The sequence below is a fragment of the Cydia splendana genome, chromosome 26, assembly GCF_910591565.1.
Source record: "Cydia splendana chromosome 26, ilCydSple1.2, whole genome shotgun sequence".
Lineage (NCBI taxonomy): Eukaryota > Metazoa > Arthropoda > Insecta > Lepidoptera > Tortricidae > Cydia > Cydia splendana.
The window spans coordinates 11,427,521-11,455,147 of NC_085985.1; the positions used below are offsets into that span (position 1 = coordinate 11,427,521).

Genomic DNA, 27,627 nt, shown 5'->3' on the forward strand with positions numbered 1-27,627 from the left:
CTCCTAGTGAGTATTATATTCTTTGGCCGAGAAGGATAAGTCCAGTAAGTACCTAGACTTGGCCCACGAAATAACCGCCATGTGGGATGTTGATTCGACGATCATTGTCCCGATAGTCGTTTCAGTGAAGGGTTAATAGCGAAGTCTCGACTAACATCTTGAGACTCTCGCTAGGTGGTTGGATCAAGGGACAAATGCAGAAGGCGGTGATCTTGGACACGGCGCGCATAGTCCGCCGGTTCCTCTCTCTGCGGCCCTGACCACCGGTAGCTTGGGCCAATGACCCGCTGCTGGCGGCACCCTAGGTTAGGTTTTTTATAATGTGTTCATATGTATTTTTTATTGTTTTGTGTTTTTATATTTTACTTTTATATTCATATTATAAAAACCCTAGCCTAAGAAGAATGATGAATAAAGAGAATATAAGTTATAACAGCCACTGGGTAGAAAGCGGCGCACACCTCTCGACACCCCTGAGCCGCTCACACCGATGTTGCTCGGTCGTCTTTACGACGACAGTTTCAGGGGCCCATCTAGTTAGTGGCAAGTCACCGCCTGCCTCGTTAACGTGTAGGAACATTGTTATGGCAGGTGTCCAGACCTCTCAGCGGTATCGTCTTGGGTCGTCCGATTCGTTTTTCGTCTAGTTCTTAAATTAGTCCTATTCTGCTTTCGTCACTCAGGGTTATTCCCACTAGTTACCACCAAGTTGTTACCAGTGGTAACTACTGGGAATTTTTTTCCCACCTTTTACCACTGGTACTAAACCGAGTTAGTGGTAACTACTGGGAATTTTGTTAGAGTTAAATACTAATAAAAACACTATAAATAGTGTAGTATACATATATAGAGTAATTTAATAAATAATTATAAGTCGATTAGTGTTTAGTAAACTCCCTTAAAAGTGACCAAAAATATTGAAACAGTTTAACCGGTACTAGTACAAAAACTATGATATATGAACTTAAGGATAAATTTAATAATCCATTTAGATGATTTTTCAAGTGATTTTATTAGGTAATTCAAAATAACTCTATTTATACTAATTATTCATACCTACTGTTTTTATTAGTATTTAACACTAACAAAGTTTTGGTGGTAACTACTGGGAATAAAAATTCCCAGTAGTTACCACTAACCCGAGTTGGTGGTAACTACTGGGAATTTTTATTCCCAGTAGTTACCAGTGGTAAAAGGTGGGAAAAAATTCCCAGTAGTTACCACTGGTAAAAACTTGGTGGTAACTAGTGGGAATAACCCGTCACTCATTGTACATTGAAAGCCACCGACGATTGTGACGAATGTAGAATGAGTGACGAAAGCAGAATAGGAGTAATTTAAGAACTTGACGAAAAACGAATGGGACGACCCAAGACGATACCCTCTCAGCAATAGCCCAATCTTTTGACCAGCCAAACTTCAACACCATAGTCGGCACTCTTCTCCACTGTATTTACAATAGCTCCTATGCCAGCTGGGACCGATTTACGCCCGTGAATGTGTTCTAGCTGGTGTATAACATAACATCAAACTTGTCTTAAAGGGCCTCTGTGCTGTTGGCTTCGGCCCCACGCATGCCTTCCAAAGGTCCGGGATCCCATGGTCCCGAGACGTGGAAAGACATACAAGTCTTTATTGTGCACTACTAAAATAAAAATTACATAATACAAGAAAATAAGACAGGACTCACAGGACTTAACCTTTTCGACGCCGTGTCAAACACAAAAGCTGTCACGCGTACGCCACGTCACTGAAGTGTCAAAACTGAAATTGAATATGCATATGCACGTAGGTCTATGTTGCTCTGTGGTCTGTGACCGATTAATCAGTCTTTGGCGTCGAACCTGCGGTGCGGATATCGGTCATTGGCTTCCAAAAGGACGTTGTTATTATAATAAAAGGCCGTAGAATTGTAATATTGTATTTATTTATAGTATATTATTTGATACGTCCATAGTGCAGTGTTGGAATAACGTCACGCTGGGAAGGCGAGTCACTAGGACGCGCGGCCACGGCGCGGCGTCCCCGCCCGCCTCCTGCAACTGCAACCACACGCGCCGCGTTACACTGACAGTACAGTAGTTACCGCACTAGTGCGATCATTAGCACATTACGTTACTTTGTCGACAATTTAAAGGCCCATATGTAACTGTAAAACTTTTATTTTTTCACATCACCTATTCGGAAAAGGGCTTTTTCTTCCCCGCTAGGAGGGATCAAAGTGGCACTTTTCCTCCCTGCTAGGGGGGATCAAAGTGGCACTTTTCTGTTCTAGGACACTGTTTTTGTTATTTTTTGCATTATTTTTTTAGCTTGAATAATATTTTGAAACATAATAATTTGTGTCAACACTAAGATTTTTTTATTTTCCTCATAGTTGATGTGAAAAGCAGTACGTGTCACACGGTATCAAAATTATTTCGTCTTGGGCGTTAACATTTGAATCCCTCATTACGCTCAGGATTCTACTTTAGAATCCATCGCTTCATTCAGGATTCAATGTACGCCCTTGACGGAAATATATCATTTTGATCCCTTGTAACACAAACTACTATAGTACGTGGAAAACCAACAGCGCTATATATATCCAGAAATTACAATAGAATCACAAAGCCAATATACACCGTGTTTTTATTGAATTCCGTTAACTTCGGGGTATGGTTAAGTACGTTCAAGAGAACTAAATGGCATAGTTAATTTGAAAAAAAAAAAAAAACACAATTTTTTGCTTTTTTTTAAAGAAAAAATTAATTTTAAAAAGTAATTAAATGTAGCATATAGCGTTGTTGTAACACGGGCATTACATTTAACCAAAGAGTATAGATAGTATAGAGGGGTCCTGTCATAGTGAAATTTGTAGTCACAGTAAATTTACTGCCATCTATTGACACACGACCAAAACTCAAAATGAAAACGTATAAAACTATCAAAAAATTAATATATATGGTTAAATGATTTTATTATTTTTATATAATTTTGACCCAATGTTCATTCACTGATACCTATGTGTTAAAATTGTTAAATATGAAACAGTGTCGTCACCGCCATCTAGCCGAGGATAGGCCAAAGGTGTATGCGCCATCTGTCCGAGAATGACTTCTCTTGACTTCCGAGGTACGTTTTTTCCTTAGACTTTATTCATCTTATACGGAGTTACATATGTCTTTGATTTAACTCAACCAAACAATTGAAATCTGTGACATATCAATGTCATTTCGAACATCGATCGACCGAGATTGTACTTAAGTTTAGTAGCAAATGTATGAACTCATTCTAAACACTAATCAATATGTAAACCGGACCTAAGGCAAGTGTACACGCTTGTAGAGGCATTATAGGAAAAAAATAAATTATTGATTATCTCCGAAATGGAGTTAATTAGAATATCGGTGTCTTTGAGAAAGTTACTTCATTTAAGCTAAGGAATGCTCCCTTGAAATTAACGAAAAAAAAAAACACGGTGTATATACCGGGTGTGGCCTTTACACGAGCAAATAATTAAAACATAGATTGTATTCCTCAAACGGTGACACTTTTATTCAACGACTTTTAAAAATTATGAAGTATTTAGACCCCCTATTTCTCATACAAAATAAATATTATCTTCAATGGACGTCATCGCCACGCCATATCATTGTGATTGACGTTGCTTGTCACGCCTTAAACATAACAAATTCACAATACATTGCGTCTTACAATAAACTTGTATTAAAAATCAAACCACAAGTTATTCTTAAAAGTCGCTGAACAAATATTGGTCAGTATGAGGAGTACAGCCTACAGTTTAATTTTTTGCTCATATTACAGGCCACACCCGGTATACCAGATTCAGTCAGTCAGGTTTTTGGCGCGAGGCGTACTCGACTATAGGCCAAAGGTATGGTGCAATCTTTTCGAGCGATGGCGCCATAACCTTCAGCCTACTCTCGAGTAGAAGGCGTTAATATTAATATTTAACAAGTTAACACATATCAGTGAAAGAATAATGATCAAAGTCAAATGGCGTTCTAGCAGTTTTAATCGTCTGTCGAAAGATGGCAGTAAATGTACTGTAGCTACATAATCTACCATGACAGTAACTCTCTATTTCAAATGTTCTTTGTTGTTGTATAGTAGTAGAGGTGTGAGTGATGTGAGTATAGTGGGTGTGAGTGTGGTGTGAGCGCACCTGTCACTGCTTGGAGCGGCGCGAGGGCTCGGTGGCGGTGGGCGGCGGCGGCGGGCCCTTGTGCGCCAGCTCCGCCACGTACTGCTGCACGATGCTCGCGCGCTCCTCCGCCATGTGCTCCAGCGCTAGGTATCTGTGTTCCCAACATCATATATTATATACCTACACAGTTAGATGCTAAATTATATCTCAGGAAGTGAGTGCAAGGGACAATATTTTACGGTACATATCGTACTTATTTTTCGTTACGTGTACAGTCAACTGTAAAAATATGGGTGCACAAATCATCTCAAAAATATGTCCCATAGCTCTTATGTCAGCGAATTAAGAACTATGGGACATATTTTTGCATGAGTTGGCTACACCCATATTTTTACAGTCGACTGTACTACACGTAGGTCACTATTATGACCTCATTCTTCGTTTTCTGTCCACCCATTTTGGTACTGATTGATACTTGATTACCAATTATGTATTAACAAGACAAGTCACTGGGTAAGTTCGACGCCGCCGACTAGTCCTCAGAGTCCTCTTCACCAGAGCCCGGAATTTTCGTGGCAAAACAAAAGACTGTCGCAAACTAGCTAGTGTTAGAAACATTATTTTGTCGATATCGATAGTTGTGTAATAGAAGAAAATACGGTCAACCAAATAAAAACAATATTTAATAAACAAAAATTGTGAGTATTGTATAAAATTGTGTAGAAACAGATACAATAAGTATACCTACATAAATGGCTTTATAGTGATAAAACTGATAAACGAAACTGTTTACTCCCAGAGTGTGAGAAATTAATGACTATATGAAATATCGACTCCTATCAATATCACAAACCAAATAAATGTCATGTCCTGTGCTGTGTGTACTGACGTGTATTTCGAAAAAGAAATTGCATCCGTATCTATATAATTTTATACAAACCTAACGTAAGTTTTCTTATTGTTTGTTTTTTATTCGCTGTACCGTTTTGATCTTCTACTTATTAGAGTCGGACCAAGAAAAGTTTGCAGCGGATTTGATAGCCCACTCAGTGCAAGTAACACTTGCGTATTATTTATTATACGTCATAATTTCTTAGAAGTTTGACGTTTAAAATTATCAACATACACAAGTATCGATATCGACTGAAAAATGTTTCTAACTCTAGCAAGGTTGCGACAGTCTTTTGTTTTGCCGCGAAAATTCCGGGCTCTGCTCTTCACTGTCGATGTCGTCGTCCATGTTGATGTTATTTATACTCGCAGTAGCCTCAAGTCCTCAAGGTGACCCCTCGGGGTCGCCGTGTACTAGGCACGGCGCCGCGTCGGGAGGGGAGTTAACACCTAAACTCAGACTACCGTGTTATAGTTTATGTTCACATTGCACTAGTCACTTCCAATCTCTCCATAATGCTAATAATGTATCTGTTGCGAACGCAACTCTTTATTTGTATAAAATTCTAATGCAATAGCTAAACGCAGCCGTCGGGCTCGGCTAGTATTTGGAAGCTTTTTCTAAAGCACCAATAGGAGCGCTCCACATATTATGTATCGCGGCCAATTAGAGGCACCTAAATCTAAACCACCATTTTGTACTTTCAAATTAGCCAAATCACTCTTTCATCAGCCTCCATACAATCACCACAAGGAGCCCGTGTAACCAGTACTTTGGAAATTATAATAGTTTACTTCAAATCGAAGCTTTTTATTTGAGTCGTCGAGATCCTGACCTGCACGGCGGCTACAGTATCTATATGTAGGTAGGTAGGGTCTGTGCGGAAAGAGAAGAGTCGTGAAATGTAGGGGAGAGCCCATACATTCTACGACTATTCGCTTTCCGCACAGACCCTACTGTTAACCTACGTGCTTTACAGAGGAACTCCCTTATCGGATGGAGAGGTGTTTTATCTGTTTATTAATATGTATGTATTTTTATTTTATTAATATTGCGTTTAATGAACCTCCAGGTCTGTTTGTATCACCTCTCAGTTTCTGTACATTGTGTACAACATATATAATATGTTTATTATGACTGATTGTGTTCTAAAAAAAAAAGTAATTTGCTTATTATCTACTACGTGGTCTACGTGTACTACGTGTGCTACGTGTAGATATGCGCATCTGCGGAGCGGCGGCTGACGTCCACGAGGCTTCACTGCACGTACCTGGCATCGTGTTTGAGCATGTCGTGTACTGGCTGCAGCTGCTCACCGCCGACAGCATCCTTCATGCTAGCGAGCGTCTTGTGTGTGATGGATCAGTCTACCCACCGGCGGAGCGGCGGCTGGCGTACACGAGGCTTCACTACACGTACCTGGCGTCGTGTTTGAGCATGTCGTGTACTGGCTGCAGCTGCTCGCCGCCGACAGCATCCTTCATGCTAGCGAGAGTCTTGTGTGTGATGGATCTGGTCTCTTGCAATAACTGGCGCAAGGCAGTCTTGGCTGCGCTCTGTCGGTCGCGCTGGAAGTCGCGGAATTCGCGCTCCATCTGAAAAATAACGTTATTAATAGTTATTTGTTTCACAAGGGGGCCAAGTTGTTGTTTAACCGCTCGTGCTAATATTGATACCCGAGCAAGCGAAAGATCCCAAAATTAATAATCGAATCTTGAGCGTTGCGAGGGTTTCAAAGCACGAGGGTCAAACAAAATTTGCTCCCGAGTGAAACACAATATTTTTCACCACACCAACCCGAAACAAATATTAAATGTAAAATATCAAACAAAATCCAACCAAATCAAATCCAAATGAATGTTATTAAATATTTATCATCCAAAATCATCGAGTTTAAAACCTTTGTTACGCGTCTCGATGACACATTTTAGACTGGTTCTGTAGCGTTCGACTCGCCGGCACTCGGTAACCATAGTACTACTCGTAGTACCGGCGAGTCGAAGGGACCACACAGCCTAAACATTTTTTTTTTCATTAATTAATTTTGAATCTTATTGCAATTTCCATAGGAGTTGTAATTCAATAACCGGTTAAAGTGAACGAACGATTTTTTTATGCAGGTGGTAGCACGAGCGGGTTTACTTAAGGGGGGATCAGACGGTTCACTCGAATGAATGTTCACTTGAGTGAATGATTCATTGTTCTTTCATTGCATGTTCACACGGTGCTGGCGCTAAGATTATTCACTTTTTATTTTCTTTCACTATGGCGTCGAATGAAGTTGTGCGTCTTGGATTAATTTTTATTTGTGATCATTTATTAAAGATGTTAACAATGTTAACATGCAAAAAGCAAAGAAAACGTCGACGGTGGTGGGTGCGGGCTTCGAATACATTGGGGAAACTAGTCATTGAAGATCCTGAATTGTATCGTAATCATTTGCGGATGAATTTAAGTAATTTTGAAGAACTTCTACAGTTAGTTGCATCGTATATATTATGTACCTAGCCGAATAAATGTTCAAATTGTACTGCGATACGTTGCAACTCGTGATTGTTTCGGAACTGGAACAAGGATTCGAGAAAAATATGCAAAATTGGAATGAACATTCACTCTGTGTTCAGACTGTTCATTTGTTGTTCATTCGGAGTGCGAGTGAAAGATGCCGAATGAAAATATCCAACACTGTTGGATCATTTCACTAATGAATTCATTTTTCACTTTTGGTTCACGTCTGATCCCACCTTTAACAATAGACAAATGATTAGCCATCGGGGCCTATTACAAATCTACAGACTATACCCTGTCGCGCCGCCAGTGTGCTAGTGTGTGTTACCTTGTCCGCGCTGGTGTAGACGGGCGCGGTGGGCTCGGCGCGCAGGCGCGCGCGCACGTCGCGCCAGTGCGCGGTGGGCGCCACGCCCAGCTCCGTGAGCAGCGCGCGCAGCTTGTCGCGCCGCCAGTGTGCTAGTGTGTGTTACCTTGTCCGCGCTGGTGTAGACGGGCGCGGTGGGCTCGGCGCGCAGGCGCGCGCGCACGTCGCGCCAGTGCGCGGTGGGCGCCACGCCCAGCTCCGTGAGCAGCGCGCGCAGCTTGTCGCGCCGCCAGTGTGCTAGTGTGTGTTACCTTGTCCGCGCTGGTGTAGACGGGCGCGGTGGGCTCGGCGCGCAGGCGCGCGCGCACGTCGCGCCAGTGCGCGGTGGGCGCCACGCCCAGCTCCGTGAGCAGCGCGCGCAGCTTGTCGCGCCGCCAGTGTGCTAGTGTGTGTTACCTTGTCCGCGCTGGTGTAGACGGGCGCGGTGGGCTCGGCGCGCAGGCGCGCGCGCACGTCGCGCCAGTGCGCGGTGGGCGCCACGCCCAGCTCCGTGAGCAGCGCGCGCAGCTTGTCGCGCCGCCAGTGTGCTAGTGTGTGTTACCTTGTCCGCGCTGGTGTAGACGGGCGCGGTGGGCTCGGCGCGCAGGCGCGCGCGCACGTCGCGCCAGTGCGCGGTGGGCGCCACGCCCAGCTCCGTGAGCAGCGCGCGCAGCTTGTCGCGCCGCCAGTGTGCTAGTGTGTGTTACCTTGTCCGCGCTGGTGTAGACGGGCGCGGTGGGCTCGGCGCGCAGGCGCGCGCGCACGTCGCGCCAGTGCGCGGTGGGCGCCACGCCCAGCTCCGTGAGCAGCGCGCGCAGCTTGTCGCGCCGCCAGTGTGCTAGTGTGTGTTACCTTGTCCGCGCTGGTGTAGACGGGCGCGGTGGGCTCGGCGCGCAGGCGCGCGCGCACGTCGCGCCAGTGCGCGGTGGGCGCCACGCCCAGCTCCGTGAGCAGCGCGCGCAGCTTGTCGCGCCGTCGCGTCGCCAGCGTGCTGGTGTGCGAAGCGAATAGGCGCTCCTGGTATAAATATAACAGTGTTCTATAGTACATTACTGAAGAGGCCGTGAAGTAAGGGATTGCAGGACGAGATTGCGGGTATACACCCACTTGCCAGAATTTCATTTGCCATAATTTCATTTGCCATTATAGTCAACAGCCATTATATTGTTTCCCATAATATACATATGCAATACTTATTGTTTACTATATTAGTCACGTGCCAGAAACATTGTTTCCCATAAAATCAATTTCAATAATATCATTTGTCATCATCATTGTAAGCCATAATTATCACTAGCCATAATATAATTTGCCATTCAAATTGCTTCCCAGAAAGTAGGTTAGGTTAGGTTAGAACTGTGACCTCCTACAAAATAAAACGGCTACCAGAAAGTAGGTTAGGTTAGGTTAGAACTGCGAACAAGCGAGCGAGCGAAGCGAGCGAGCAAGACTTTCCGGGGCACTCCGACTCGGATAGGTTAGGTTCAGAAGTCTAAGGCGGGAGCGAAGCGAAGCGGAGCTCCCGCCTTAGACTTCGATGTTAGGTCTTTTTTTTTGCGCGCCTTGCTCCGGCTCTTTTTACAAAATAAAACGGCTACCAGAAAGTAGGTAAGGTTAGGTTAGAACTGCGAACAAGCGAGCGAGCGAAGCGAGCGAGCAAGACTTTCCAGGGCACTCCGACTCGGATAGGTTAGGTTCAGAAGTCTAAGGCGGGAGCGAAGCGAAGCGGAGCTCCCGCCTTAGACTTCGATGTTAGGTCTTTTTTTTTGCGCGCCTTGCTCTGGCTCTTTTTACAAAATAAAACGGCTACCAGAAAGTAGGTTAGGTTAGGTTAGAACTGCGAACAAGCGAGCGAGCGAAGCGAGCAAGCAAGACTTTCCGGGGCACTCCGACTCGAATAGGTTAGGTTCAGAAGTCTAAGGCGGGAGCGAAGCGAAGCGGAGCGGAGACTCAACAGCGAACTATTGCACCAAGCACATATCAATGTCAATTAATATCGCCTACGAAATGTAATGCATACCCACCACATGTTTAATGATTACAAGTTTATAAATATTTTTAGAGCGCCTACAGGAATATAGTGAGTAAATGCATTGTTTGCATGCATGGATTCGGGGAAAAACCATATTTAGTATGGCGTTTAAATATTCTATTAAATAATATTATTACAATTAATAATATGGACAACAACACGTATGGCACTCGTACGTTCTGGAATCTAATAATCGGGTAAACAAAGAGTATGTCACATCATTTTTATGGTAAACAAACAATTCGGGCAAATGAAATTCGGGCAAGTAAAATTCGGGCATATGAGTATTATTTTATATAATTTTCGGACAAACAATAGACAACCGAGATTGCGGTAGACGGCCGAGTCGTAGACGAGGCCGAATAAAGCGAGTCTTGCAATCCCTTTTCCGGTCAAGGATTGTATAGTGCTTTTCTCAAACAATGTAAGAAAATATAATTAAAATAACTACTAAGCAATCAAGTAATAAAAATGTTTAAATTGCCGCCTTTTTTATTTTTTAAACTTGACATTTGAAAAAGCTATTCGAGCACCATGTTTAACCGCTTATAAATATAGTACCATAGATTTTGTTTTTTTTTTATGTCGCAAGTATGCTTACAGAGAGAGTGGTACATACATATGTAGAAAACACCCATGACCTAGGAACAAATATCTCATCACACAAATAAATGCCCTTAACGGGATTGTAACCCGGGACCATCGGCTTCATAGGCAGGGTCACTAGTCACTACCCACAAGGCCAAACCGGTCGACATATGAAATCAATCAACACATACGACTCGGCCAGTAAACAGACGCTTGCTAGCAAAACAAATAGGGAGTGTTACTGCAATGTTCTGCCGCCAGAGTGCAGCACTAATTTGTTTAGTAAACCATAGAGTAACTTATACATACTAGGCCTTAACCTTTTGAACGCCAAACGGCGCATCCATTTGCCGTGCCACTGACGCCACGGGGGTAAAATTTAGTTTTGTGAATAAATAATGCCAACCTGAAAGTGGGGTGTTTTTCAGTACATTTTCATCAAAAAACGATCGACGTCAAATGCCGTCTTTGGCGTCGTTGTCACGAATTTGCGTTGACGTAAATTGCCGTCTGTGGCGTTCAAAAGGTTAAACAGTTTTTTGACAAGTTTTCCCTATGACATTGATGCACCAAGTTTGTTTACAGGTGGCCTACCGCGAAACGCGAAAATCGAAATTGTTTTATCTGCCTCTCTATCGATCGAATAAGCAAGAGTGATAGAGAAGCAGAAACCGAAGTTTCGATTGTCGTGTTTCACGGTAGGCCATGTGATTGACCTAGTGACGCATGATGTGTCATTGACGATGTCAATGAGGTTTGTTTACTGTATGTGCTAGTGGTGCCACCTACGCAGAGCTTCGCCTAATATTCCCTATTGGACAAAGATATCGGACAGGTGGAATATCCCCGAAATACTACAGAATAAATAATAGTACTACCGTACAGAAGGGAAACTGCCTACAAAACCGAAGTTTGACAGCGGTTCAGGGACAAATCATGCTGCCCCTTTCTAATGTACGGCACTATCCCTTTCGGCTATTTAGGTTTGTCAAAACTTGTCTTCTTTGGTGAGCAGCTCGGCGGCGGTGTAGCGGTGGTCCTTCTTGAGCTGCTTCTTGGCCTCGCGCCACGCCAGGTCCGGGTTGCCGAGTTCGGCCGAGGGGAGGAGTGTCCCCCCCCCCCCCCCCCCCTGCAGATACTAACCTTGTCCTCTTTGGTGAGCAGCTCGGCGGCGGTGTAGCGGTGGTCCTTCTTGAGCTGCTTCTTGGCCTCGCGCCACGCCAGGTCCGGGTTGCCGAGTTCGGCCGAGGGGAGGAGTGTCCCCCCCCCTGCAGATACTAACCTTGTCCTCTTTGGTGAGCAGCTCGGCGGCGGTGTAGCGGTGGTCCTTCTTGAGCTGCTTCTTGGCCTCGCGCCACGCCAGGTCCGGGTTGCCGAGTTCGGCCGAGGGGAGGAGTGTCCCCCCCCCCCCCTGCAGATACTAACCTTGTCCTCTTTGGTGAGCAGCTCGGCGGCGGTGTAGCGGTGGTCCTTCTTGAGCTGCTTCTTGGCCTCGCGCCACGCCAGGTCCGGGTTGCCGAGTTCGGCCGTGGGGAGGTGTGTCCCCCCCCCCCCCCCCTGCAGATACTAACCTTGTCCTCTTTGGTGAGCAGCTCGGCGGCGGTGTAGCGGTGGTCCTTCTTGAGCTGCTTCTTGGCCTCGCGCCACGCCAGGTCCGGGTTGCCGAGTTCGGCCGAGGGGAGGAGTGTCCCCCCCCCTGCAGATACTAACCTTGTCCTCTTTGGTGAGCAGCTCGGCGGCGGTGTAGCGGTGGTCCTTCTTGAGCTGCTTCTTGGCCTCGCGCCACGCCAGGTCCGGGTTGCCGAGTTCGGCCGAGGGGAGGAGTGTCCCCCCCCCCCTGTAGATACTAACCTTGTCTTCTTTGGTGAGCAGCTCGGCGGCGGTGTAGCGGTGGTCCTTCTTGAGCTGCTTCTTGGCCTCGCGCCACGCCAGGTCCGGGTTGCGGACCAGGTCCGCCAGCAGCGCGTTGAAGTGCTGGACAGAAGGGCATTTAATATATATAAACATAAATATTACGGGGAACATCTTGCACAGATCAACCTAGCCCCCAAATTAAACATAGCTTGTACTCTATGCGTGCTAGGGTACGATATACATACTTATATACATAGAAAACACGCAGGACTCAGGAACAAATATTTGTGTTCATCACTAATGGGCGGACGACGGATGCAACATACGTCAAAATCATGTTGCCTTATTTAAACCAATTTTAATTACGTATGTATATCGATTGACATGATTTTGACGTATATTGCATCCGTCGTCCGCCCATTAGTGATGAACACAAATATTTGTTCATCACACAAATAAATGCCCTTACCGGGATTCGAACCCAGGACCATCGGCTTCGCAGGCAGGGTCACTACCCACTAGGCCAGACCGGTCGGTCGGTTATTTATTATCATCACACTTGCTCGAAAAACACCTTATTTCATGCAGGTGTACTGAAGTAAAAAGGCCTATATTGTTCCCGCGGGAGTTATGGATTGTGAAAAAAAGTTATAACTCCGTAGGGAATCATATGTTTTTTTAAATTACATATATCATTCACTCATACGAACCATGTAGGTTATACGTAAAATACTTTGTTTAAAGTTACGGTATAAAGGAGTTTTACTTGAAAAATACCGACGTTTATTATTTAACATTTTTGTGTATGCTTAAAAATATTTAATTTGATTAATTTGTTAGCCGTTTATTCACAATTATATTTTTATATTTTTACACAATTTTCAATTGTGGCTGAATGTCGATGGCTCTGTGCCTTCGATGCCTACACTGCCAAAAAAATTCAATATGGCGGACGAAGAATGATTTCACTAAAATTTAGTTTTTTCTTCGCAAGTGTGATGAAAAACATTGTGTGTAACTCCGGGGGTAAGAATATTGTTACTCGAGTCTTTAATTCACTCCAGCCTACGGCTGCCGTGAATATAACAGACTCTCGTACAATATTCCACTTACCCCCCCACGTTGCACAATGTACTATATTATGGTGCCCTATTGATATTCCGAAAAAAATTACGCCGATTTTTGTTTCGCCGACAACGATTCGCAGACTGGTTGTTTGGCAGAGTAACGATTGGCCGAATCTCGTTACGCTTAATAGTCGTTTGCGAGAGTAGTCAATAAGCAGAACATTAATAACTGTCATTGTAATTACCCGAGAAACCATTGGTCGAAACACAATAGGTCGAATGTTCATTTGGCATTAATATTGACTAGCAGAACTTATCTCTAATTTATAACTAGACTAGGACATGACTATTTTAGTTTGAGTCTGATAAACATGGTTTTCTAGATACATTTCATTATCTACTAATTTTCACGTAGGTACAGTCGACGTCAAAGATATGTTTACACTTTTGCACTTTACTACTTCGTAATAAGGCAAAATGTGTGAACATATCGTTGACGTCGACTGTACACAAATGACCATAAAATTAAAATCTATAATACAATATACCTACCTATGCTTTTGTTCACATTTAGGTTAAAAATTGATTAACTCGTTGTCGTTAAAATCGTTGTCGGCGAATCGACAATCTGCTAAAAGTTTCTCGGAGAATCATCAGGTACCCAATTTCCACTCCACATTTCCTAATGCTAAACTGTTCCGTAATGGACTACCACACTCGACATTATCAACGAACCTGCACCGCCTCGTCCCTCTTATGATACTCCCTCTCCTTGTCCCTGTCTCGCAGACTGGTCGCCAGCGCGCGCTGCACCTCTCTCTCTCGCTCCTTGATGGAGGCCTGCGCGCGCGCCGCCCGCTCCCGCGCCGCCTCCGACTCCGCGTCGCTGCCCGCCCCCGCATCCGCCTCCGCGTCCGCGTCCGCCTCCGCCTCGGAGCCCGTCGCTGCCTCCGGCTGGTAAACATATCAAACATGAATATTCTTATGGAATGAACTTGAAACAAATATTGTGGAGGCAATTTTGTACTTCCAATTTCACAGCTGAAGTAGATGGCGCTGAACAGACCCGTAGACACTGATCACACTAACATACTAACACTATCTATGCACAGACTTGGCAGTAGGAATGCATACATATCCGAGTAAGCTCCATGGTACCAGACGTAGCACTTGGTATGAAAACATAGCGTGGTCCGACGTTAGTCGTTGTTTGACAATTGTGTCGCTTATCTTTAAACTCGGGTAAATACATTCGACCCTCTCAGTAAATATCGTATCCATTCGACCCTCTCAGTAAATATCCCATCCATTCGACCCTCTCAGTAAATATCCAATCCATTCGACCCTCTCAGTAAATATCCAATCCATTCGACCCTCTCAGTAAATATCCAATCCATTCGACCCTCTCAGTAAATATCCAATCCATTCGACCCTCTCAGTAAATATCCAATCCATTCGACCCTCTCAGTAAATATCTACTCTATGACCTTAAATTATAAAGGGTTTAAGTATACAAGGTGGCCCATGTAGATCGGTCAGTATGGGAAAATCTGAAACTATAAGAATAAGACATACGACGATCTCTTCTTAGGAACCATGTCACCGATTTTAAATAGTAACAAGAAAAACTGCATTCATACATTTAAATAAAATGTGTACTCAGCTCGGGAATCGAACCCGGATGTTTTGAAAAATAAAACTAACACTATTTCTTTTTAGATATCAATTGTGTAGGTCTTAAGCAGTAAATGTTACTATCAAACATGATTCCCGAAATGAATTGTTAAGTTTTCGAAATGACCATCATTTATTTCAATACAAATGTATAATGTATGTATGTAAAATTACATGCATTTTTTTAAACGTATATCAATGCAGTTTTTCTTGTTACTAAAATCGATGACATGGTTCCTAGGAAGAGATCTTCGTATGTCTTATAGTTTCAGATTTTCCCATATTGACCGATCTAAATGGGCCATCCTGTATAAACTGTACATAAATAAATCATGGTAGGCCTCAAAACGTTTACATTATTTGTCATGTCTATTGATTTACTTTATATATGACTTTTCGCAGATCGAAAATATATTTACAAATATGTAGTTATTATTAAAATGTAGATAAAATAAATTAAACAGCGATATCAAAAAGTAACATTTATTCACAATCATTTTGGACATTTTCTTACCATACACATTGAAAACACAAAGACAATCAATGAGCTATTTAAAGTTTCTTCTACTCTTATTTGTGGGTTAAATGACTGCCAGTGAGATTGAAATCAACTTCAGTATTCTTAGGAATATTCATACAAACTTAAAAATTATATAATTAATATTATTAAAACTAGTGCCTACGCCAATTCTTGGGATTAGTTGCCCAGCGGACCCCAGGCTCAAATTAGCCTTACTTACGTGAAATGAATACCTGAATCTCATAAACAGGACAAGTGTGTAAATAAACGGATAAACTAGAAGTTATGGAAAATATGAATAAAATCAATACATTGGAACGTAACCATATTATGTTTGTCCTGTTTGTGGTTGACTGTACTTTTTTAAATAGTGGTAGAAATTATGTGAGCTGACTTTGAGTGCACGTCAACGTATATTTAACTTATTGTCTTAGGTACCTTACATGTGCACAGAAAATCAAAAATACTTTTCTAGTATCAAAACTGTAATTCCTACTACGCAAAGTGTGAACAGTCCCAGATTTTTGGAATTTTCCGCCAAAAATTTGTGTAATATTTCAGTAGCCAGACTCTATATCCGCACCGCAGGTTTAACGCCAAAGACTGATTAATCGGTCACAAACCACAGAGCAACATAGACCTACATGCATATAATTATGCAGTTATATAAAGTTCAATTTCAGTTTTGACCATAAATCTAGTATTAAACTGGATTGGGCATGAGTAGTGGGGATAACTGACAGAACGGGATAGTCTGACGTATCTTTCAGTAGGAGTAGCAGAGAAAGCGCTATTATTGTTTGTCCTTATCACAGTCTCACATATTTTTTGTTCCCCACCTTTTTTTAGTATGGACAAAGACATATGTAACTTCGTATAAGACGAATAAAGTCTAAGGAAAAAACGTGCCTCGGAATTCAAGTAAAAGTCATTCTCGAATAGATGCCGCACACACCTTTAGCCTATCCTCGGCTAGATGGCGTGACGACACCGTTTCATATTTAACAATTTTAACACATAGATATCAGTGAATGAACATGGATCAAAATGATATAAAATAATAAAATCATTTATCCATATATACATTTTTTGATAACTTTATACGTTTTCATTTTGAGTTTTAGTCGTGTGTCGATAGATGGCAGTAAATTTACAGTGACTACAAAATTTACAATGACAGGACCCCTCTATACTATCTATTCTTTTTGGTATGGATAATGGTGGGCAACAAATAAATTCGACCAATCACAGTGTCGCATTTGAGCATGTTTTGTCCCTCACGGAGGCACGCGTATACCACTTCTATACGATCCTACCTTCTATGGTTTTGACACTTCGGTGACGTGGCGTCCGCGTGACAGCTTTTGTGTTTGACATGGCGTCGAAAAGGTTAAACATTACTATTATGGTGCCCATTACTGGGTCATTTTATTTTATGTAAAATTTATTAGAATAAACAAAATTGTTGTGTGGAACTGTACAAAATAATTTGCAGAAGAAGTGATATATATATATTTTCTTTCTTGTAGTTAAATATTTATCTTTTAATACCCATAGGTACATTGTCGTGTATAGCTAGTTTTTAATCATACATGTTTAGTTTTAATCGTTCTTATATTATGTTGATCTACTTTTGTGTGTTTATTTTATTATGTAACTTGTGTCCATTTTTTATTAATTTTATTATGTTATGTGTATAATTTTAAGTGTAAATTGTTCCCCAATAAATTGCATACCCTTTTCCCTTAATTACGAACAATATGTAATAGACTAAGCTTATTGGATGAATAAAACAATTTCTCACTCTGCACGTAACACCCACGCCTTGAGTAGGCGTGGCCTAAAGTACCCACGGTGGGGATCGCGCCGAGCGCGCCTATATATACGCGCCCACCCTGGGTGCTTGTCACTCCTGGTGGCTGAAACACACAAGAAAAGACTGCGTGCGCAGGAGAATGCGGCGCTGCGCACCATAGTCAATGCCCCCCGCTACGTGCGAAACGTAGATATTCAGCGAGGCCTGAAATGGCAGAGCCTGGACGCCTTCGTGAGCCACCTATCGTCGAGAATGTTCGAGCGCGCCGACCACTCCAGACACCAACACCTACAGGGCATCGCGCCGCTGCACACACGCCCGCCGGATAACCGCCGCCGATCTCGCCAGCTCCCTAGAGCACTGGCGAGAGAAGTAGACACGCCAGACAGTGGCTAAGGATCCCGCAGTCCAAGTAGCCACAGACAGACAGAGAAAATGAAAAAAAAAAGAAAAAAAGCCATGACAGGCCAAATGGCTAGTTACGGCCACGAAGCCCCCGCCCTTAGAAAAAGGGCACAAAATAGACCCACCCGTAGTTACGGGTGGCGATTAGAGACCGCCAAAAATCCCCAAAAGGGATGGAAAGGCATCTCATGCCTCCCTTCGGGAGGCATGAAAGAAGCACACGAGCTGCTTGTCACTCACTCATCAATAGCCACAGAGGCACCAGCCTCCCAACACTCTCCAAAGTTTTCTTATAAATCAACAAATGTGTTTTCATTAAACACCCTACACAGCCCCGGTAATGGTGCGGTAATCTGGAGGTAATCTGCAGCAGCCAGCCAGCGCGTTCCAGCCATCGTGTACGAGTTCCTGACTTCGGAATCTGCGAGCCCCACAGTAACTACGCTCGACATTATGGTCCTTCGTTTGCCGAATGAAGAAAGAAACAAGTACGCGCTGAATTTTAAGTAAAACTATACTTAATTCAGGAGAACAAAGAAATAAGAAAAACGAACGCGCTGAGCCCCCGAAGTTCGCTTCGGCTCAGACCCTATCTACCAACCTTTTCCGTAACCCACCATTACCGGCTTGCCGGTGGACCGTGCAGTGTTGTAGGTTCGCCTCCACTCACGTGTCCTGGCAACTTTAGTTGCATGTGTCACATGGTGATACCATCACACTGTTTTCGAACGCTCTAGGCCTTGCACTTTAGCCATTGCGGGAGATTCAGTGCACCGAGGGATCCACGCTTAGGGGCACTGACGCTGCGCTCGGTAGCGTCAGAGCATAGGCGTTAGGCAGGTAAATTTGTATATAGTTAGGGACCCCCCGCGTGTGTCAAGTGTTGTGTTGTGTTGTGTGCGTAAAAATCAAGAAAGAAGAAGATGTCACAAGACGGAAGATCACTACGCTCACGCAAACGGGACCTGCCTGTCCCCACGCCTACGCCCTCGTCCGGCAATACTACGTCCGGCGCGACCAATACGTGGAGCAAAGGCACCAGTGGCGACCAGAAAACTAGTGATGAGAAAGAAAATGAGTCGGTACACTCAGACGAGCGTCATAACGATACAGTGGTAGTTCGCAGTCGGTCGAATACTTTAGTGCCACCCGTTGTTGCGCCGCCGCCGCGAGCGCCGTCTGTTCGCGAGTCAGTTAGGTCTGTTCGCGAATCGGTAAGTAGGGACCGCGATAGTGAATTAACCGTGCTGTTAGCAGAGCTCGAGGTTCGTAAAGCCGCTCTAGTCGTAGCCAAAGCAGAGTCCGATACTGCCAAGTTAATGCTGCAGATTGCCCAAGTTAAGGCGCAGTCTGACGGCGGCAGTGTCGAGTCCGAGGCCGAGGTACGAACTAGAAGTTGGGTAGAACGACAAGCGACGCTACAGCGCGAGATCGCGCGTAAAAACGTAAAAATCCCGCCGCCGAAAGAGACCGCGCCGCGCGCCGCGCCCGACCGGGCCAGCAAACCGCAACCGCGATATTTAGAGGTACCACACGGTACCTACCCGCCGATGTATCACAAGCCGCCTGAGTTACCCCCGTTCGGCGGAGATATCACCGAATGGATATCGTTTAGAGCGGAGTTCGAGGACACGTCGCCCATGTTTAGTGCCGTCAATAATGTCAGTAGAATCAGACGCGCGCTTAAAGGCGAGGCCCGGACGGCCGTAAAATCGATCATGTACACTGTTCAGGATCCATACGAAATTATGGAAGCGCTAGAACGGCAATTTGGCGACCCCGAGGAAATTGTACTTACGGAGCTGCATAATATCAAACGCATGCCGCGTTTGTCGGAAGACAATGCTAATATCTCGTCGTTTGCCGCGCATATCGCGAACGCCGTCGCCACCGTAAAATCATTGCGTCAAGAAAAATATTTGCACGCGCCTGAACTAGTGAACAAAATAGTGGACAAATTAAATTTGATAGTGCGTTACGAATGGGCCAAATATAGGCAGACTAATTCGGAAACTCCCGGCTTAGCCGCTTTATCTGAGTTTCTCAACGATATTAGTACTGCAGCCAAACGCGTAAACCGCAGACCGGCTACTAGATCGCGAGCTGTAGTGAACACGGTATCTTTTGAACACGAACCTAGGCGGTCGAGCAACGCTCCCTCTAGATCTCGCGTCCCCGCGTTCTCCCGCGACTGTAGCACGGGCTCGGAGTCGGATTTCCACGAAGATTACCCACGCGATACGGAGAGTAGATCGCGTAGTAAACATACTGTCGCACAAGTAAAACCACGCGAAAATAACAATAAAAAAAAACCCGCGTCAACCGGAGCTAGACCCAAACAGCAGGTATCGTCCGTCCCTGTCTCGCGCAGCACGTGCGCCATTTGTAAGAGCGGGAACGAGCACAAAGTCAGTGCGTGCTCAAAGTTTTTAGCCGCGACGATATCTGAGCGATGGGATCTGGTGAAGGGTGCTAGATTGTGCTACAGATGTTTGGACGTGAATCACCGTAGGCCGTTTAAGTGTAAATACGTCGCGTGCGGTGTAAATCAGTGCGAAGCCGGACACAGTAAGCTGTTACACGGACTGAACGCGGCCGCGCCCGCGAACGGTAACAGTACGCCGGCCGTATCTGTAAACAATATTAGACTCCCGCAAACGTATCTTAAAGTCATGCCTGTGGAGGTGTCGGGACCTTTAGGTACCGTACAAACCCTCGCGCTACTCGATGAAGGCGCGGCAATGACTTTAATGCTGCACGAGACAGCTGACAAAATCGCGCCTCGTGTACGCGGAGAGACGCTAGAAATTGAAGGAATAGGCGGCAGAGTCACAGACCCTGATTCGTATTCACTACAGGTCGCGATTAGGGGTTTTTGTAGCCGACATTTGGAGTTAATGGAGGTGCTCACGATAGGCGATATAGGTATAGGTTCGCAAGGCGTACCACGTGACTTAGTCGACAAGTGCGAACATTTGTCGAAAATCGCAGACGAGTTAAGTTACCCGACGTCAGTACCTACTATCGTGATAGGCCAAGATAACTGGCACCTCATCATTTCTCGGCAAGTCATAGACGGCCCGCCTAACCTTCCCGTCGCGAGTCTAACTAGATTAGGATGGGTCCTACACGGCCCAGACCGAACGCGTCGCGCCGCGGTAAATTTTGTAGGGCACGCACGGCCCAAAACCGCGGACGACGAAGCTCTAGAGCTTATGAAACAGCATTTCGACATAGAATCGTTAGGCGTTTCGCAAAAGTTGCCTCGGGCCGATCCCGACCAACGCGCGCTAGACTTATTAAAAGCCACGTGTAATAAGATACCGGGGGAGAATCGGTATCGAGCGGGCTTGTTATGGCGGACTGACGACGAAGAGCTCCCCGATAACCGAGCGCAAGCGTTAAAGCGGCTATTCAGTCTAGAACGTAAACTAGACCGCGACGTAAAGTTGAAAGCCGAATATGCGAAACATATGAACAACTTGCTCGATAAAGGTTACGCGGAGAAAATGAACTCGCCCCCGCCCCCCGACTCACCCCGGACGTGGTACCTAGCTCATTTCCCCACATTTCACCCACAGCGCGGTAAAATGCGGTTAGTTTGGGACGCGGCTGCTACAGCATACGGACGTTCACTCAACAGCGCGCTGTTAGCCGGCCCCGACCTGTTAGAGTCACTTTTTGGCGTATTAGTGCGGTTCCGCGAAGGAAAAATCGCGGTAATAGCCGACGTCAAAGAGATGTTTTTGCAGATCGAAATAGTAGAGCGAGATCGGGACGCGTTACGTTTCGTTTGGAGGGGGGAAGACCGTACATCTCCTCCACAAGAGTACAGAATGAAGCGGCTTATATTTGGATCGGCAGCGTCGCCGACAACCGCGTTATATGTCAAAAACGAAAACGCAAAAACGCATAGTACTGAGTTTCCGATCGCAGCTGAAAAAACAATCTATACATATAATAAAGCTGAAGACGGTCGAAAGTCTGTACATGGAAGATATTTGAAAAAAAGTTGGCTGGGGATACTTAGAATCGATAACAGAACACGTTCCAAAAGTTTTTAGAATTTTTGTCTGTTTGTCTGTTTATCTGTTTATCTGTTTGTCTGTTTATTTGAACGCGCATCACGTGAAAACGGCTGAACGGATTTTGATGAAAACTTTACTAATCTGTCGAGAAAATCCCCGGCCAGGTTATAGGCTATAAAAATTCAACCCCTAAAAGGGGGGGTAGCCACAACACTCGATTGACTTAAGTTTGCCCCTGAATCTTATGGCGCTACTTAGGAAGGAGGGGCAAACTTTTTTCAAATATGTGCTACCACTATTGAGTACCCTGGTAAACTAACAGATGGCGCTGAATTTAATACGTTGTGACATGAATAAGCCACCGAGGAAAGATTTTGCCAAATTAACTCTAAGTTAAGAACACACGGATATCAAAAAAATAATTGAATAATTATGTTGATTTAATAAATTAATAATACATATGTGACGTTCCACGGGAAAAGGTACCTTATGAGGGTTTCTAGTTTCGGAGATATTAAATGTTTTGTAAAGAGGTGAAAAAATGCTCAATTTTTTTTTATTGTGTGATCTGAAACCTTAATGCGTAACGTTTGTTTACCTGTTTTTATTTTTGTTATAAGTTAGTTATAAGCCTAGTAATGTCGTCTCAGAGTTTAGTAGAAAAGGTACCTTATGGAAAAAAGATTGAAAATTCCCAAAAAAACTAGCCAATACGGGAAAAGAAGTTTGGTAGAGAACTGTATTAGCATTCTGCAAAACTAATTTGATAATTTCAGTTCTGGTTGGGGCGCCTCGCAAATATTATAACCGTACATAGACCGACATCACAAATCCAAGTAGACTGCTATTATACCAAAGTTACTCGCGTCAAGTCTTTCTTAACTAGAATAATCTTCATTTGGTTTGGGCGCATGCAGTAAATCAGCCATTGGTTTGCTGAAAAATGCCAATACCCGACGCATTACCTTATGGAATATCTGAGGTCATTGAACCTCAATGCCGCTTATCTTCAATAGCAACCGAAATATATTATTGATAAGAAATAGACGATTTATACCATCTTAACCTCAAAATATCCTATCCTAGTTTATCCTAACTGTTCCATCATCATCATGCCTCATCATGTAACTTGACCACAAGGTACCTTTTCATTACATACAAATTATTGGTCTTTTTTAAGATTATTATGACGAAGAACTAATTAAATTGGGGGCAGTTTAATGTAAATTAATATTTTCTATTCATAAAAGATAAACTGTAATATGATTGATATTTTGTAGTGATGTATTATTAGATTTATTTCCATAAGGTACCTTTTCGTAAATGTATGGAGCAAATACTGTTATTGTTATGTAAGTTTAAAGTGGCATAAGGGGTTAAATATAGTATTTAGTTGGGGTTTTAGGATTTATTTCATTTGAATGACAGAATTTCTTTCATATGTGCTCAGAAAAATTGATTGTGTGTCACATTAAAAGTAAAAATATTCAATTTTGTGATTTTATATGAAAAAGTCAGAAAATACATTTTCACCTCTAAATCGGTATTGTTTATTGCTTAAACTGTATGTCAGTGTCGTTTTCTAATAGATAAAATTTAAATCTTGAGAGCTCATTGCAATCAATCGTGAAAATGAAATAAAACTTTATTTTCAAGAGATTGGTTAGTATACACATAAATCAGTCGATATCAAAAGTTTCTATTTGCATTACAGAACAAGTCGCAATATTTTTTTAATCTCAGATATATAAGGTATTATTATTTGTAGTCAACTATGTAACTTAGTTCAGGAACATAGTTTTTTAGGCGGCTAAACTTAAAACTTCTCTATCGTAAAGTTGCTCATTTCACAACATTATTTTCAAAAAATCATATCTCTGTAACTACGCAACCTAGAAGGTTGATCTTTTGTGTTATCGATAGCTTATTTATTGTAGATTACTGGGGTATGCATAACTCCATACCCGCCATAAGGTACCTTTGACCGTGGGACGTCACATATAACGAAAAATGTTCGCGCTCGCTTCGCTCGCGTTTTCAATAGCTTTCTAAGATATGGCGACTGTAGCAGCATTACTCTGTTGCAACGTTGCTGCTGCAGCACTGTCACTTTTCATGATAAAATGATGTGACTGACTTACATACTAAAAGTAAAAATGTACAACTGTCTATCAAATTGCGTTTTTATATCGAAAAATGTTCGCGCTCGCTTCGCTCGCGTTTTCAATAGCTTTCTAAGATATGGCGACTGTAGCAGCATTACTCTGTTGCAACGTTGCTGCTGCAGCACTGTCACTTTTCATGATAAAATGATGTGACTGACTTACATACTAAAAGTAAAAATGTACAACTGTCTATCAAATTGCGTTTTTATATCGAAAAATTTTCGCGCTCGCTTCGATGGCGTTTTCAATAACTTTCTAAGATATGGCGACTGCAGCAGCATTACTCTGTTGCAACGTTGCTGCTGCAGCACTGTCAATTTTCGTGATAAAATTATGTGACTGATTTCTATACTAAAAGTAAAAATGTACAACTGTCTACCAAATTGCCTATTTATATCGAAAAAATTTCGCGCTCGCTTCGCTCGCGTTTTCAATCTATTTCTAAGATATGACGACTGCAGCAGCATTACTCTGTTGCAACGTTACTGCTGTAGCACTGTCAATTTTCGTGATAAAATGATGTGACTGATTTCCATACTAAAAGTAAAAATGTACAACTGTCTATCAAATTGCGTTTTTATATCGAAAAATTTTCGCGCTCGCTTCGCTCGCGTTTTCAATAACTTTCTAAGATATGGCGACTACAGCAGCATTACTCTGTTGCAACGTTGCTGCTGCAGCAATGTCAATTTTCGTGATAAAATTATGTGACTGATTTCCATACTAAAAGTAAAAATGTACAACTGTCTATCAAATTGCCTATTTATATCGAAAAATTTTCGCGCTCGCTTCGATGGCGTTTTCAATAACTTTCTAAGATATGGCGACTGCAGCAGCATTACTCTGTTGCAACGTTGCTGCTGCAGCACTGTCAATTTTCGTGATAAAATTATGTGACTGATTTCTATACTAAAAGTAAAAATGTACAACTGTCTACCAAATTGCCTATTTATATCGAAAAAATTTCGCGCTCGCTTCGCTCGCGTTTTCAATCTATTTCTAAGATATGACGACTGCAGCAGCATTACTCTGTTGCAACGTTACTGCTGTAGCACTGTCAATTTTCGTGATAAAATGATGTGACTGATTTCCATACTAAAAGTAAAAATGTACAACTGTCTATCAAATTGCGTTTTTATATCGAAAAATTTTCGCGCTCGCTTCGCTCGCGTTTTCAATAACTTTCTAAGATATGGCGACTGCAGCAGCATTACTCTGTTGCAACGTTGCTGCTGCAGCAATGTCAATTTTCGTGATAAAATTATGTGACTGATTTCCATACTAAAAGTAAAAATGTACAACTGTCTATCAAATTGCCTATTTATATCGAAAAAATTTCGCGCTCGCTTCGCTCGCGTTTTCAATAACATTCTAAGATATGTTAAGGTGACATTCGGGTGGCGACTGCAGCAGCATTAGGTACTCTTTACAACGTTACTGCTGCGGAGTGCCGCAGTGACAGTGGTCAATTGTCGTGATTAATTTCCATTCTCAGCTGTAATGCGGCAATGAACGTCACTCAATTAACCAAAAAAATTCGATGTAATCTTGATGACCCTAGGGAGAGGGGGCACCATGGTCTAGAAATGCTTAGGGCATCAAAATATCTTAATCCGGCACTGGTCGTTTGCAGAGTCAAACGATTTGGGACTCGCATTTTATACGCATTACCATGCATTCCCGAAAAAAATCGAATCATTCCCGAAAGTCTCGCAACGCATTGAGGTTACAAGGGGCAAGTGGTCTTCCTCAGGAGTCTGAAGAAGACCACGGTGACGAGTGGCGGGCTTTCGCTCGCGCGCGTATACCTTACGGCTTAGGTACTGTATCGTCCGATATACACCTACTACTCTGTCGTTTAAGTCACGTGTAAAATTTGAATAAGGGCGAAAAAACTATTGACTTTGGAGTGTAGTTTTATTGAGTGGTACCTAATTGTAAAATATTTTATCTGGGCTACAGTCCTCTAGCAATCCATCTGTCAACTTTACTTCAAGTTCCGCCTCCAGGGGAGAGGGAGAGAAATTAGGATAAGAAATTTGCCGCTTACTGACACAGACCGAATTCCACGCGGGCGGAGCCGCGGGCACAGCTAGTTAAAAATACGTACATGGACGACATGTTGATCGCCCTCGACACGTCAGAGGAGCACGCCAGACGCGTAGTAAACGATATTTACGAGCTAAACATGCGCGCGTCCTTCGAACTCCGCGGGTTCGCTTCGAATCACCCTGCGGTAATTTCTGACGTAGTTAATAGCAAAGAGGAAACGTCTTTGTTAGGCGCGAGCGAGAGCGAACGTACCTTAGGTTTGAAAGGGAATCACAAGCGTGACACCTTAGGTTTCAACGTGAACTTTCGTAATACGCCCGAAGACGTACTTAACGGTCAGAAATTGCCAACGAAGCGACAGGTAACGAGTAGCGCGATGTCAATATTCGATCCGATCGGTTACGTAAGCCCCATATCCGTCTTAGGCAAGGCGTTAATGCAGGAAATATGGAGGACAGGAATCGGTTGGGACTCGCCTATACCCGTCTCACTCGCACCCGCCTGGCGATCGTTCATCGATAACGTACAACAATTACGAGACTTAGAGATTCCGCGACACGTGCTCGCATTTAATAGGGAGGCATATATGCATGTTTTTTGCGACGCCAGCGAAAAAATATATGCCGCGGCCGTGTATTTAGTTAGCGTCAACCCCGAGGGGACTAGAACTTCCGCGTTAGTAGCCGCTAAGGCCCGCGTTTCGCCTCTCCGGGTAGTTAGCATTCCGAGGATGGAATTGCAGAGCTGCGTACTAGCTACTAGATTAGCGGAAACCATAGTCAAGGAGTCAGATTACGTAATAAAGGACAAGTATTTTTGGTCTGACTCCAAAACGGCGCTCACGTGGATACGTTCGGACCCACGTAGGTATAAAACATTCGTAGCACATAGGTTAGCAGAAATCGAGAACACTACCACCCCCGCCAACTGGCGCTGGGTGCCTAGTGCAGCTAACGTGGCTGACGACGCGACTCGCGGTATACCTTTCGGAGTGAACCATCGGTGGTTCATAGGGCCCGATTTTATACGTAAACCGGAAGAGCATTGGCCGACCGAAAAAGCGCCAACGCCCGTCGCCGATACGGGCGAAGAGCGCGTTAGCAAACTCGTATGCTCAGTAGGTGTCGCGAAAAATAAGTTTGAGTACCTGCCGGAGGTAAGTAGGTTCTCAAAGTTCGTACGACTAGTTCGCGCCACCGCTAGGGTTCTGGTTGCCGCCGAGGTATTTAAAGCCTCACTGCTATCTAAGAAAACAGATACAGAAGTGAATAAGGGGCATTTAAATTTAGCAGAGATATTGCTAATTCGCCGGAGTCAACATGCTGCCTTTCCAGAGGAGATTAAGCTATTGGAAACTGGGCGGCCTCTACCGAAGAAGTCTCCGCTGCATAAGATAGCAATACAACTTGATAAGAACGGAGTCATAGTGCTAAACGCTAGAATTGACAAAGACGTGCACATACCCGTTCTACACGCAAAAGAAGATTTCGTCAAGCTGCTAATACATCATTTTCATGCGCTCTTCGACCA

At 43.6% G+C, this 27,627-nt stretch overlaps 2 protein-coding genes across 2 annotated transcripts in view; both read right to left on the reverse strand.

Moving 5' to 3' along the window:
* Positions 1-1,908: 1,908 nt before the first annotated feature.
* On the reverse strand, positions 1,909-7,997 carry LOC134803411 (transcription elongation regulator 1-like). The gene is made up of 4 exons (XM_063776231.1): positions 7,879-7,997; positions 6,462-6,637; positions 4,169-4,301; positions 1,909-2,042 (listed from the first exon to the last, which is right to left on the reverse strand). The coding sequence occupies exons 2-3, from the start codon at positions 6,635-6,637 to the stop codon at positions 4,172-4,174; spliced, it is 306 nt and encodes a 101-aa protein (XP_063632301.1). The 5' UTR covers positions 7,879-7,997; the 3' UTR covers positions 1,909-2,042; positions 4,169-4,171.
* Positions 7,998-8,589: 592 nt separating this feature from the next.
* The window catches only part of LOC134803087 (uncharacterized), a 94,156-nt gene continuing 75,118 nt past the window's right edge, over positions 8,590-27,627 (reverse strand). Inside the window, exons 25-27 of the mRNA XM_063775794.1 lie at positions 14,173-14,391; positions 12,368-12,490; positions 8,590-8,913 (exon numbers count right to left, since the gene is read on the reverse strand). Coding sequence (XP_063631864.1) covers positions 8,590-8,913; positions 12,368-12,490; positions 14,173-14,391 — 666 coding nt within the window. The remainder of the gene's footprint in view (positions 8,914-12,367; positions 12,491-14,172; positions 14,392-27,627) is intronic.

Coding starts and splice junctions, on each gene's coding strand:
- LOC134803411 (XM_063776231.1), bottom strand. CDS start 6,637: ATGGAGCGCGAATTCCGCGACTTCCAGCGCGACCGACAGAGCGCAGCC. Junction 4,302..6,461: donor ATGCTCAAACACGACGCCAG/GTACGTGTAGTG, acceptor TTGGGAACACAG/ATACCTAGCGCTGGAGCACA.